The sequence below is a fragment of the Artibeus jamaicensis genome, unplaced genomic scaffold, assembly GCF_021234435.1.
Source record: "Artibeus jamaicensis isolate MK-2021 breed Jamaican fruit bat unplaced genomic scaffold, CSHL_Jam_final contig_1404, whole genome shotgun sequence".
NCBI classification, from domain to species: domain Eukaryota; kingdom Metazoa; phylum Chordata; class Mammalia; order Chiroptera; family Phyllostomidae; genus Artibeus; species Artibeus jamaicensis.
Window position 1 is genome coordinate 274638 of NW_026521279.1, and position 15142 is coordinate 289779.

At 33.2% G+C, this 15142-nt stretch overlaps 1 protein-coding gene across 1 annotated transcript in view; it reads right to left on the minus strand.

Annotated features, from left to right (window-relative positions):
• Positions 1-2256: 2256 nt before the first annotated feature.
• The window catches only part of ACTR3 (actin related protein 3), a 58432-nt gene continuing 45546 nt past the window's right edge, over positions 2257-15142 (minus strand). The window contains exons 7-12 of the mRNA XM_037144069.2: positions 13993-14136; positions 11597-11770; positions 7837-7929; positions 7507-7632; positions 4236-4319; positions 2257-3151 (exon numbers count right to left, since the gene is read on the minus strand). Of these exons, the coding sequence (XP_036999964.1) occupies positions 3056-3151; positions 4236-4319; positions 7507-7632; positions 7837-7929; positions 11597-11770; positions 13993-14136 (717 nt within the window). The 3' untranslated portion in view covers positions 2257-3055. The remainder of the gene's footprint in view (positions 3152-4235; positions 4320-7506; positions 7633-7836; positions 7930-11596; positions 11771-13992; positions 14137-15142) is intronic.

Below are 15142 nucleotides of genomic sequence, written 5' to 3' on the forward strand. Positions count from 1 at the left end.
GTCTATTATCACTTTATTACTTTTAAAGATGATTTCTAGAAGTAACTGTAAGAACAGTTAGTTCAATTGTTAAAGTATCCTTGAAAATAAACCAAAAATTACATTAGGAGACCTGAATAGATAACTGTGTTATCTCATGAGACAGGAAGACAGATCAGAAGAGGGTGATTACTTGCAGTATATGCCACTTACTAATGATTAAGGGTTACTTTGTGAAAATTTGCTTGTGAAGAGTAGGTATCAGGTTAGCCAGGCATCATCTATTTTATTTCTGTCCATTAATATTTCCCATTGCTTGAAGCTCTATTAAAAATGAGAGAGCTAGGTCATATTTTCAGAACTCATAAAAACTGCATAAGGCTAGATATCATCATTACTTTACATATAAACTAAGGCCCAAGAGTTCAAAGAAATTAGCTAGATATCATCATTACTTTACACATAAGCTAAGGTACAGACAGTTCAAAGAAATCTGTCCAAGATTATACAAATATGTCCTTCACGTTTTAAAAACAACAAAAATAGCCCTAGGTTGTGTAGCTCAGTGGACTGAAGTGTGGGCCTGTGAAGCAAAGGGTCACCAGTTCATTTCCTAGTCAGAGGACATGCAGGCCAGATCCCCAGTAGGGGGACACATGAGAGGCAACTGCACATTGATGTTTCTTTCCCTCTCTTTATTTCTCCCGTCCCTTCTCTCTAAAAATAAATAAAATAAAAATAAATAAATAAATAAAAATTGAAGGAGTTATATCAGCAATTTGTAGAACCAGAATGAAAATTTCAAACACTTAATTGTTTATTCAATGTACCATGTTTATGCAGCCTAACATCAAATCAGTGTTACAGATTTGAATTCATCTTGGTCAACCTCTACACATATACAACCAAATATTCTATAAATTGAAAGGAAAAAAAAGATATACAGTGACAGAAGACGTAAAGAAATAAGAGCACTGTTTCTATCATATTATTGCACTCCTATAAAAAAAAGCAGGGCAAAAGTCCTATCAGGAGTCTGGTTTTTCCAAATAAGCATAAGCTTTAATAGAAAAATTTTGACCTTCACATTTTCACATAAGAACATATTTATTTAAGTATGCATGAGATTGCAATCTGCAGCTTTGTAAACATGTTTTCTGGGCCTACTCATTCACCATTTAACCATCCCAGGTGTAAAAGACATTTATGCTAACGGTACTTTATTGAGCCAGGAGAGTGAAATCCTTAATGCTTATAAATTTAGATCTATATCAAAAGATACTTACAACAGTAGATATAGTAAAGCTCCTATCTGTGTAAAGTAAAGGAGGTATATTCATTTCAATATGCACAGAAAAATATAAGGACACATAGACATGTCTAACAGTGTAACGATGAGAAAATGAGACAGGCTAGGGCAGGAAAGAAACCAACTTTCACTATTTACTAGTAGTATTTGAATAGCTTTTTTTAATGTTTATGAAATATTCAAGTAAAAAAAGATTTTGATACTCATACAACTACAGCTATAAGATATGTAATTTGTTCTTCACTCCCACACTCAAAAAATTAATTCATGTAAATAATTAATATAATTTTAAATATCCAGTTTCATTCTAAATAAAAAATAAAGTTTACACCCCAATTCTACCTTTATATTAGAAAAAAACCACAGAAACGCTTTTTTCTTTAACTTTTGGATAGAAGTATGCTAATCCTATGTGTTATTTTCATGGGTAATGAAATTCAAGTGTTTGCTGGTACTACTGTTTAAGTTCTAAAAAAGGCTGTAAAATCTCCCATTTTTGTCTTCTATAAATAACAGGTAAAGTTTGAAGTTCACAAGAAATCTCTACTACACACAACATGAAGATTTCAATGAATCCAACAGAAACAAAAATCACAGAAAATACATACACAAAGTAGAATGACACTACTTCTTAAAAAAAAAAAACATTAGAAAAGGTGATTCAGTTTTAATTTATTTTCATGTTTTCTTCATGACCCAAATATCTTAAAATGGAAAGAAAATTAACTTTTCGTGATATGTCAGGGACTGGCACTAAAAAATTTTCAGATTGCAAATGAGTTATACAAATGAAATATCAAATGGAGATCCAGTTACCAAAATAAAAGCACTCAACATATTACAATTATTTGTTTAGAGCACATAACAAATTCAACTTGCTAACCAACTGTTGTGATTTGAAAACTACTGCAGAGATTTGAAGAGAATAGATTGTTAACTTATAAAGATTAAACAGCTTGAAACAAATATTAAAAAGAAATTTGTGCCTTTATTAGAATGGTGTTAGGCCTTAAATATATGAATTTTGGTAATCAAATGATTCACTTTTTAATAAGAAATGACACTACAGAACTGCAATACAGGTCCAACAGTCTTGTCTTTACTTCTCCTTTAAAGCAACAAACAGAATGCAGGTAATCAGAAAGCACTACCAGAGATCAGTTCATCCAAGATGCTAACTTCTTAGTTCCAAAAGCACTTGCAAAGAAAACCACTGGGGCAGCACAGGGGGATGGCAGCAATTCATAATAACTGGAATCCCATGAGCATGTGTGTATGTCAAGTCTCATGAGGCTATTTCTTGAATTCATCCTTTACTTGGTCACGGTTTTATACTCAAATACTAGTTTTTCTTTGACTTTTTTCCTCAAAGTATAAAAAGTATGAAATATAAACAAGCTCTTGCATTGCACACTTGGAAGTGCACAATTCAAGCATTATAGAGCTATCTACATACCGATAAATCCCATCAAATCTTGGATAATTCAATAATATACAAAATATCAGGGCACAGAAAGAACTAAAACCCACTTCCTTTTGTTACACATAAGATTCAAATATTCAGTCTAAAGAAAAACACAATCATTTTTGGCTTTCCTCTACATTCGCATGTTGATATAGTTATTAAAATATTCCTGTATAATTATGTTTGGTCTCATTATTTCAAGTCAGGTTTAAAACCTCAAAACCAGCCATCCAGACAAAACAAGTAATCAGAAAGATTAATCCTTTCCCACCTCCCTAACCCCAATAACTATAAAGTCAATTTTACGACATGACTCCAAACACTGGATTGTGACGACAAATGCTAGGTCCGATTTCTTCATAATCCTTTTTGGTGTGGCACACTTGGTAGAACTCAGGCTGAAAACAAAAACATGTATTTTCATAAAAGTCAAAAATTTACAATTTTCAATATGCTTTAAAATATATTTGTTAAATCTAAAATATTTATTACCAGTCTATGAATAGTACTTAAACAAAGCTTAGAAACTCTAGCAACCATGACTTAAAATCACCTATAAACTTAACTCAGAATTAAAAAGGAGTGTTTAATTCATGGCCCTCCACCTTAAAATTGTCCCAGATTTTGAAATTTTGAGGAATGGATAGTTGATTCTCAAATGCCAAAACTACTGTACTGAGGTTTTCCCAAACTATATATTGAATTAATAATCTAAAGAAACAGCATTAATCTGAAGCACAGATAAACCACTGTTAGCCATCCTACAAAAACTTGTCAATTTGCTTTCTTCATTCTACATCTGGTATACACAGACGTTCGATGCTCTTTCAGTTATTTCTATCAAAGGGCAAAATTGCAAACTCAACTAGGTCATAAAGCACAAGTGAAGATAAATAAAATTAAAAAAATACTTTTATCTCTTATTTTTAGTGGTTTTAAATTCAAATTGTATAGTTTTCAATAATTCAGATAAAAACACCTTCATTTTATTTAATACTCTGCATTATGGGATAAAGTACTAATATTTATTAGGCTAATGATATAAAATACCCTTTAAAGAGGCTTTAAGATGTTTTGGTTTGGGAAGAGGGCTCTTAGAACTCCCTTCACTTGGTTTGGACCATGGTACTTCCTATATAGTGAAACATTACTTTTAACTCAATGCTTTTAAATACTTACAAAGAAAAAAACAATGACTTCTGGAATTTGTATTACCACAGGGTTAAAAGAATTTTCCCTACAGATAAATTTAAACACTAAATGGTCATTCTAAAAAAATGTCTATCAAGCCAAGAAAAATATGAACATGAAATCTAAATGACTTGTACTTTTAAAATATACCATGTACATATGTATCCAATTTTAAAGCTTTAAAACATTTTTACAAATTTCCCTTGTCCTTCAAAAATTTTTAAGTACTAAAAGATTCTTCTAAAACACAAAGAAAAATCAAATTATAAATATAAGCTTCATCTCATTTACCGTGGAAGCCAGCATCGATCCTCCAAACCAAACTGCATATCGCTGCATGTGGTGTGTAATGACTTGTACATCAATAGGTTTTGGCTAAAAAAGTTGTAATAAGATCAGTTCAACAGCAAATTAAAATAACAGTTTCTGTATTATTTGCCTTAAATTTTTTAAAAAATATTTTATTTATTTATTTTTAGAAAGGGGGGACATGAAGGAGATAGAGAGGGAGAGAAACATCATGTGTGGTTGCCTCTCATGTTTCCCCCGCTGGGAACCTGGCCTGCAACCCAGGCATGTGCCCTGATATTTGCCTTAAATTTAAATGTACACACATTAAATATAGTATTTAATATACATGAAAAAAATGAAACTTTAAAGCATGAGGCTGCACACTGGGCAAAATGATACGGCAGAAAAGTATTAAGCTCATTTAATATTTTTTAAAAAACATAACCACATTGAAGTAGGGGAAGGGACTAATCCAAGTGACTTGTGAATCCAGGATTATGATTATGCCCTCAGACTGAAGATAAAAATGAAACAAATGCTGAACTGTAGTTAGTGGGCCTATTTCTCATAGTGGTATAATTCAACAATTCTAAAATTATTATAAACACATATTCCAGGATTGAGCAAAAACATAAAATATATTGTAGGTACGGAAGCCAGGTTTCTCACTGTCAAGAGACAAGCATTACAATTATGGAAAAGCAGAAGGTTAGAGTAAATCTCCTGGTTTTCTGGAAATGGAAGTATCAGTATGAATTCACAGTTCTAATTTACAAAGAGAACTAGATATAGACGTGTACACGCGCACAAACACACACATCCCAACTCTAACAGCCAAAAGGGCTTATTTAGCTGTGACACCCAGCAGCAATGAATACATCTGGTGTCGTCCTAAACTTGATTTCTTAATAGCATTCTCCATTAAAATGAACAAGGATGCCTTCAGGATAGGAAAGGGCTGATTCCTAGATTGAAGAAGAGAATGCATAGGATGAGCCTGGAATATCTTGTTGTGTCAAAAAAGAAAGAAAGTGCTTGAAGAATACTGGGACCACATCAAAAAAGCTAGGCTCTACTGCCCAAATCTGAGAAAATATGAGCATCGAAATTTGTGATATTAATAGTATTAAGAATATGTTAATATTAAATCACGGTATTAATGATGTACCTTATAGAATAATATGAGAAGTCAGCAGTTTATATGGATATTACTAAATTAATGAATGAGTGAATGAGAAGGGAAAACTCATCTGTAGGTAAAATGAGACTAAAAACCATAAAAGGACTGATGATGGAATTTGCAAAATACCATTTGGAAACTACCACAGTAATAACTATTATAGGAAGTATGTATGTTAAAACCAGTGGTTGAAAATTTGATGAGAATCAGGACAGTTACATAGTCTGAATGTAATCTCTCTATAATATTATTAAAAGTAAAAGAAAAAAATAACCTCATAGTAGAAAAATCTAAGACCAAGTGATCTGAATTAACATGTGGGACAAATCGTGTCTGTCTAGTGATAAAGGAACTAAAAGGGTGCATCGTTTCTGTGGTATTACTGGCAAAAGTACATGAACTGAACCTAATCACAAGGAAACATCAGACAATCCGAAAATGAGAAACACTCTGCAAAATGACCTGTACTCTTCAAAAACATTAATGGTTAAAAAAGACTACGTAATTGTTCCAGACTGAAGGAACATGGTAACTAACTGAAAGATATAATCCTAAATTGGATCCTAGACCAAAAAAAGTATGTACTGTTTCCTTTTGCTATTAAAAAAAAAAACAATAATAAGAAAACTGGTGAAATCTGAATCAGGTCTATAACTAGATATTATATTGTATCAAGATGAAATTCCTGATTTTTAAAAATTGTAATGTCCTGTCTATTGGATATACACAGTAAACTATTAGGGGTAACAGGCCACCACAGATACAACTCATTCCCAAACAGTTCAGAAAAATACAATTCTTGCATGTGTCGGTATGTATGTATATTGTGTATTTAAATATATTTGTAGAAATAGAATAATAAAGCAAATACATAATACTAACATTTGGGGAATCTAAGTGAAAAATGTTAAAAATTCTCACTAGGTTCTGCAACTTTTCTGTATGAAATTACTAAAAAATACTTTTTAAAAACTTACAAAACAATGCCCTGACTGATGTGGCTCAGTGGACTGAAAAGAAAACTTACAAAATGACTATTGAGTAAAATAAAAGGGAAAGCAGCAGAATCCTATACCAAGTTCTCCCTATGTCACTAAATGTCAGTACGCTGCTGTCATCACTGGGTGGGGGGAATCCCTCATTTCTTATTTAGAAATGTACCAAAAGCTTTAAAATATGTTAAACAATTTTACTTTATTGAAATACTATACTAAAAAAACAGCCTTTCTTTTTTTATTTCATGTAACTGTAATGAGTCCACTCACTAGAAACTAAACCAGCAATTTTCAACCAGTGCCTCAAGAATTTTTAAAATATGCGATAAATACCTGTTTACAGGAACAATGACCTCTTTTCCCATAAACTCTCAAATAAAATGACAACAACCAACCAATACAACAACAGCCATCTGGTGTGAATGAATCAAAATTATACCTATTTTTGGTCAGATCAGTAAAAAATATAACATTTTTTGGTGTGCCACAGAATTTTAGTAATTAGTGTGCCAAGAGATCAAAAAGGCTGAAAATAGCTGAACTAAATAAACTACCGCTTAAACATACTTTTTAACTGCACTACAGAGAATAGGTTTCAGATCATCAAAATTTAGGGGCTGAACAGTCAGCTGTCACACAATTTCTCAAGAGACCACAGTTCTAAATGAGAAAAAATACAGTTCTAAAGTGCTGTATTTTACTTTTAAGTAATTCTGACTGATTATGGTAGCCTCAAATGGATCCCTTATTCTGATAATTTTCCAATTGAATAAAATGTGTTTTATTCAGCAACATATTCTCTGAATCAACATTTTTGTTTCAAAATTTGACATTTAACAAGGGTGAAACATAAATCTCTCTTATAGCTACAACTAAAAATATTTTCTGGAAATGTACATAATATCCCAGGACCCAGAGGAATCAAATGATGAACAATATAGATATGAATCTATAATATTAACCACTTTCCATTAGAATATCTGACAGGTTCCTCTTCTTTTCCTAAATAAAGCAAAAGTAGGCAGACATTTCACATTCCCATTACAATAATCAAGGCACCCTCAACCTTCCCACCAATAATAGAAAAAAAACCAACCTTCAGTCTACCACCACTCAATTCCTCACTTAATTTCAGCCTGGCATCTACAGTTCTTTTCAAATCTCTTTGCAAGCGACGTCCAAAGTCCCTGAACATGGTTGACCCTCCAGAGAGGACAATATTCTGTATTAGTGGAGAAAAGTAAATTAAGTAAGTATGACCTTTATTTTAAAAGAATAAAAATTTTAAAGATATAAAAATGGTACTAAAATCCTATTATAGCCTATTGGAGAAAAGTGTTTTAAAATTTAATATTCAACAAGGGAGAGAAGATAAAAGGTTTTTAATAGTATGACCTTGAGTAACAATTTAGCTGCAAACACTGACCTTGTAGAGAGGACGTCTAACATCAATAGGACAATTCTGAATTACTTCATCTACAACTTCTGAGATAGGTTGAGTAAAGTCTGGATTAGCAAACTGAAAAGTAAAGTTGGACATATGATAGAGGTTAGAACATTATTGACTTAAATGACACATTTAAAAATTAAGTTTTAAAAACATTTTTAACCTCATTCCACTTTCGTAATGATTTAAACTGTCAAACAACTTTCCATCTCAAACCTTTTTTTTAACCAATCTGTTAAAAAAAAAATCTGAAAAGTATGTTGTATAACACACATTTACCTACCACCGCAAATAACCTCTACCTGTCAACAGCTTAAGAGATTTAATCCACAAAACCTAGAGAGAAAATGTTAACAATCTGACAGAAAATATGTTCTATAATATTCATTTTTTAAAATGGTATCAGGATGTTAATATACAACTTACAATTCTCTACACTGACCTTTGTTAACCATAGCTTTCAGTATTTACCTCAAAAACACACACACACACACACACACACACACACACACACACACACACACAGAGATATATTCCCATAATACTTTCCCTACCTTTAAGATAGTTTATGTACTACACCACAAGCAAGTAAAAGGCAGGGATAGGGCCATTCATTCCTGTGTTGTATCTCTCTACACTTTTCTCACAGCAGTTATTAACTGAGACTATACAAAAATAAAAAATTTACAGAACCTTTAAATATTCACATAATCTGGATCCACCCACAGAAAGAAGTAAAATCTGATTTGAATATTATGTTTTGAAAAATTTCAGAACCCCAAGTGACAACAAGTAGAATAACATGAAGTAAAACAGCAAGCAATGAATATTTAGTAAATAAACAAATGAAAAAATAACTAACAATAAAAAAATAACCATAAATTATTGCAGGTTATTCAATACTTAAATACTAATAGGCTCAACCTAGGGTTCCTATTAAGAATATTTTGGGGCTTACTGAAAGTAAAAGGATCAGTTCTGCCTCTAACTGCCTCAGATTGTCTTCATATTACTGCAAGTGGTTATCAAGGGACAAATACTCTCATTCCTCTGAAAAATTTATGACAAATATACCCAACTAAAAAACAGCAATCCAAGTAGCTCTAAGTGCACTGGCTGGTGTGACTTGGTGGATTAAGCACCAGCCTGTGAACTGAAAGGTCACCAGTTTGATTCCCAGTCAGGGCAATATGCCTGGGATGCCGGTCAGGTCCCCAGTTGGGGACATGGTAGAGGAAACAGATAGATGTTTCTCTCACACATAGGTTATTTCTCTCCCTCTCCTTCTCCCTCCTGTCGCCTCTTTCTAAATGTAAATAAACAAAATCTTTAAAAAATAGTTTTGTCAAAAAAATGTTAACCTCCTTTAAAAAACAAAAAAGCAAAGTGCCAAACCCATTCCTTCTAAAAAGTTTTTATTTGTGATAAATTTAGCAGTTCAAAAAGAAATATCTTTATTCTTGCATACATTTCTTATCTTCATTATTCAAGTTCAGATGCCTATACTTTCATCTAATAAAAACAAAAAAAACAAAGTGTCCTTCAATGACAGAGGAACTATGACAGAAATATCTCCATCTACAGCGGAAAGAATCTTAAAATTCACTTGGGAAATGACACAGTTCATATGATACAAAAAACAGGTCTATTCTTGAAAAACATGGTAAATTGAACACACATATCTAATCTTGTTCTTTCTCTCTACTTAAAACACCACTAAAGAGAATTTTTTTAAGGCATAATCCCAGGATGTCCGCACTGTCAACTCCCCAACTTTCACCTCTCACTGATGCAACAAGCTGCTTGCATCTGACCATTCCACTGAAACTGCTCCCCTAGAATCACCAATAATCTGGATGCTAGAAACCTATGAGTACTTCTCATGTTTCCTCTCTCACCATACAGTGTCAACTGACATTACTATTTAACCTCACTTCTTCAAACATTCCCTCCTCTTAATGTTAAAACCACAATCCCTTGTCTTGGCTTCTCCCATTCTACAGTCTTCATTCAGTATTCTTGTCAGGCTCTCTTACGCTGCCCATCTATAAAGTGCTGGTGTTGACTAAGGGCCCATTCTCCTCTTCTTCCCACATCCTCTCCCTGACCCATCTCTTCCTTTGTTCCACATGTGGTGAGGTCTTCACATCTATCCTCACTCAGGAACCCACCACAGTTCAAAACCCTCAGAATTCAAGTGTTCATTGTGGAACCTTTTTCAGATTCATAATAGTCATTTCATGTTTCCACCTCACCCTTCACTGTTCCTAATTTGAGTGGATAGCACATCTAGTTGCTCATGTTACAAACTTGGGAATCATCACAGAATCTTCATACTTCATTGCTCTTACATCAGAGCAATCGAGTAAGTTATTTTGATCCTATTAGTTTATTCTTACCTCCTTTCCCATTCTCATTGACCTATTGACATTATGTATCTTTCATCTGAAAAACTGTAATAAACTCACCTATTTCCAACACAATTCACACCTCTCTTATAACCTATCCACTCCAGTGCAGCCAGAGTGACCTTACTAATACTATACAGAAATGGGTGTCATTTCCACACTGAAGTTTTCTGCAGGACTACAGAATCCTATAACTCCTTTGAGCACCTACTCATGAGCACCTACCTACCTGGACCCATCTCCTACCCCTTCTTCCCTTATATTTTATTGTCTACTTCTCTCATGTACCTCTGACCTCTACCCAGAAAGATATCTGGGTAGATAGCTTCTCTGACAGACAGATATTCCCTTAACATACCTGCCTAAGAAATACCCATTCATCTTTAAGTCTCAGTTCAACTGTTATCTCTAGAAAGTTTCTTTGGTTCTCCCAAGCAAACTTAGATGCTCTTTGCTTCTATTCCCTCACCTGATACATGCATCCATTAAGGCAACTACACCTGTCTGGATATTCATCTCTTATTCTTTAAAGCTGGATAAGAGCAAGACAAAGTTTCTGAACATTCACTGCTTAAACTGAGACCATGGCAATCATATTCACTCACTATTTGCTACATGAATAAATTAAAAGCAGGCATTTAACATTAGTAATTCTACTAGTAAAGTAAAATTTCTAATAAGTTATAAGAACCTGTCATTATGAAAAGCACATGTTTTTCATTAATTTAATACAGCCTGTACGTTACTAACATTTTATAGAGACAGAAGACTATTTTGCTAATAATTTACACTTTTATGTCAATTGAAGGCTCTTTTACAATGGTCATTTTACATTTTGTTTAAATAATCATCAAATTTTAAGGGCTCCCCGCTTTCCATGACCCTAAAACAGCCACAAATATTAAGTTTTATTTTTCTAAATATATAAAAAATAGTAAATGTTTAGCCTGTCTTAACATGTTATTTTTTTCTTTTTTAAAAAATATTTTTACTTTAAAAATTTTTTTTTAGATTTTTATTTATTTTTCAGAAACAGGGAAAGAGAAGGAGAAAAAGAAAGAGAACCATCAATGTGTTGCCTCTCGCGTGCCCCCCAATTGTGTACCTGGCCCACAACCTGGGCATGTTCCCTGACTGGGAATCGAACCAGCAATCCTTTGGCTCGCAGACCTGCACTCAATCCACTGAGCTACACCAGCCAGGGCTCTTTCTTGAAAAATATAACTTATTATAGCATTTTAGTATACAGTAGAAAGTTCCTGAGATTAACTCTCCATGAATAATCTTATAGTTGACTAATATTTTTAAACAATTCCATCTAAAAAAATTACCTCTGGATGAAAGAAGATCTCAGGACCCAAGAATCTCTCATAACCAACATCAATGGAAAATTCTTTCTTTGAGATAGCATTGATTCCAGTATACTGTTTAATCCACTTTGAACCATCTGTATCATACTTGTTAAATTCTTTTACTAAATCTGGGCAGACATAACTATAGCGCTCCTAAAACAAAACAAAACAAAAAAAAAACAGGTAATTTTCTTCCTCTTATATCAGGAACGGTTTAAAAAAAAAAGGCATAGTTTCAATAAACTAGAAACAAAAAAATCTGCAGAAAATAAAACTAGGAAATTATTATATATTTTATTTTATTTAGTTATTTTTCAAGTACATTTTTTTTTACTATTTCTCCCACCCCAGCCCCCCCGCCCCGTGCTCCCCCCTCCCTCCCATTTCCTTCCCCCCCAGTCCTCATCCCTGTGTCCTTCATACTTGTTCCTCCAAATCCCTCCCCTTTTTCCCCCTTAAATTCTCTTCCCTCTCCCCTCTGGTCACTGTCCCCTTGTTCTCTATTTCAGTGTCTTTGTTTTTATTCTGCCTGCTTGTTTGTTTTATTGTTTAGCTTCCTGTTAAGGGTGAGATTATATGGTATTTGTCTTTAAGTTAAAGAAAATTTTGTTGGGATATCAATGTATATGTAATACAAATAGACAACTCATTTCCTACATATAATACTGATAAATTAAACAGTCAAGTTCTACTATTTCAATGTTATTTCATGAAAACATTCATTAATGTCATCCAACATTTTATACTGTTTCAGTAATTGAGTCTATATTCTAGAAAGGAGAGAGTATAAAGTACACAAGAATTGAAGAATAATAATTGATTAATCCACACAAATTATATATATCCTTATTACCTCTCAGAAACAAAACTGACTATGGTCTAACTAAATAAGCAAAAGAAAGAAGGCTAAAAATATAAACTATTCTTTCTCACTCTATATCACCTGCAAGACTGGATTACTGTATATTTGGTCGTATGTCCCAAGTAAAAGTTATCATCTAAAATGCAATTCAAAAATGGTATGGGTTATAACATTCTATTTGCAATTTTTTTGACTCTTGACTACCAATCTCATTATTTCTTTACAAAAAAAATATACATTTCACATATTTTTACACATCAAGATTGTATCCAAGATAGATGCAAACATTATTATTGATAATCAAAGGACATAAAAGAATATAAGAAAACAAAAGATGGTTATGTCATATTAGGTCCTCTTTCTCTAAATCATGGAAGTAGAAATTACATAGAAATAATGATCCTTAAAATGCATTCAGACTGAGGATCAGTATTCTCTAGATTTAAATCTTTGGTTTTTTTTTCCCTAAACTCCATGTATTTCCCAAAGATGTTAAAACAATAGTGTTCATGTTAATTTTTTACGTATTTAGTACTGATGCCACCAACTTGGGGTGACTTTTGGCAGTCATTTGGTAATTCCTTTACTACTTAGGAAGTAGCAAATTCATTTTCATCTCTAACCTTTAAAGCAGGGGTTATCAAACTCGTTTTCACCAGGGGCTACATCAGTCTCACGGTTGCCTTCAAAGGGCCAAATGTAATTTTAGGACTGTATAAATGTAACTACTCCTTAACAGTTAAGTGAGAGCCCGGCACTGCCACCGGGTAGAAACAAGGTGCCAGCTGGATAAAACAAGGTGGAGGGCCGGATCTGGCCCATGGACCAGTGTTCACCACCTATGCTTTAGAGTGAGAAAAACCCTATAATCACGCAAAGATAAATAAATTAATGAAGTTTTTTTTGTCAGGAAAGTTTTCCTTATATTTAAAACATGTGACAGACCCACTGAAATTTTTCAGGTATGCTGACAAATCATAAATCTAAAAAGCAAGGCTAAGTATTTTGACAGTTTGTATGAAACAGTGATATAAGACTTATGTAGCATATAAATTATTAAAATAACTTGCACACAAGCCCTCACATTTTTCTATTTGTCATTAACACTTGAGTCAACTATTCTACAGCCAAAACAATCACATCAAAAACACTGTGTTAACAGAAAACAATTAAAATTAATAAACTCAGTGAAGAAATTGAGATTGAGAACTCTGAAGTAAACTAATTTATTTTATAAAAGGAAATAATCACCAAAATATGTTAGTCAACTGGCAGAAATGTTCTTATATGCTAAGTCCTCTCAAACATTGAAATGGGAAGAGAATAGGCACTGGTTTGATAATCCCCCAAAATTTCCTTATAAAGAAACACAAAAATAACAAATATATAATTAAGAATAATGATTTGTAACTGGTTAACAAGTTATTTTAGTACTGTTCTTAAGAATTTTTCATGTTAACATTATAAATGTGATTCTGATTTCTAACTCAGTTATACTCTCATCTCTCTTTACCTTTACTGCCTTAGCAGTTTCCAAGGACTGCTCTGGAGGGATTCCTACTTCTCGGTCTCTCAGCAACTGCTGAATAAAGTATGTTATATCTCGTCCTGCGATGGGAATGTGCTTAATACAGCTGCCAATCACATACCCTTCAGCCTACAAAGGAGGGAAAAAAGTATCAAATTTACTGTGTCTTCATAATTAATATAACCTAAATAATTAGCTATTAAAGACCAATACCTCGAGTTAGTGTATCTGTATCTTAATTACTGTTTTACCTCAGGATAATTCTTGCAGTCTTTATTTCTCAACTGTATTCCTCATCGTTTCCTTATCACACAATTCATAATACTGTACAGGTAACAAGAATTGCCAACAACTTACACATAATCTGCCACTGATAAATAGTTTATAACCAAGACTAAAATGGGTCAATAACAGAAATAATGATTTTCAGAGATATTAAATAGTTTACATAGCAGACTTCAGATGAGATGATTTTTAAATATCTTAGGTTATACTGAAGTAAGTTTCAACTGCTTTCTCTTCCTCTTCTGACACCCCTGTAATTCAGATTTTGGAATGTTTTATTTAAAGTTATCCCAGAGGTTCCTAAGCCTCTCTTCATTTTTTTAAATTCTTATTTCTTCATTCTGTTTCAGTTGAATGTTTATTTCTTCTTTTTGGTCCAAACTGTTGATTTGAGTCCCTGTTTCCTTCCCTTCACTGTTGGTTCCCCATATATTTTCCTTTATTTCACTTTGTAGAGCCTTAATTTCTTCCTTTGTTTTGCCACTGAACTTAGTCATTTCTGTGAGCATCCTAATTACCAGTGTTTTGAACTCTCCATCTGATAAATTGGCTCTCTTCATCATTTAGTTCTTTTTCTGGATCTTTGATCTGTTTTTTCATTTAGGCCATATTTCTTTGTCTCATAATACCTGTTATGTTGTAAGGGGCAGGGCAACCCTCTGTACTGTGTTGTGGTGCTCTATGTGGGGGAGGGGTTAGAAAGGGAACAATACTGCTTGCCAGCTTGCTCAGCTCTCACCCCACTTTCTGTTACTTCTCTCGCTTCCCACAAGCGAACTGTAAACTTTCAGGTGCTTATTCGCAAGGGGTTGGGCTTGTGGATGTTCTAGGATCCTGTGGACCTCTCCAA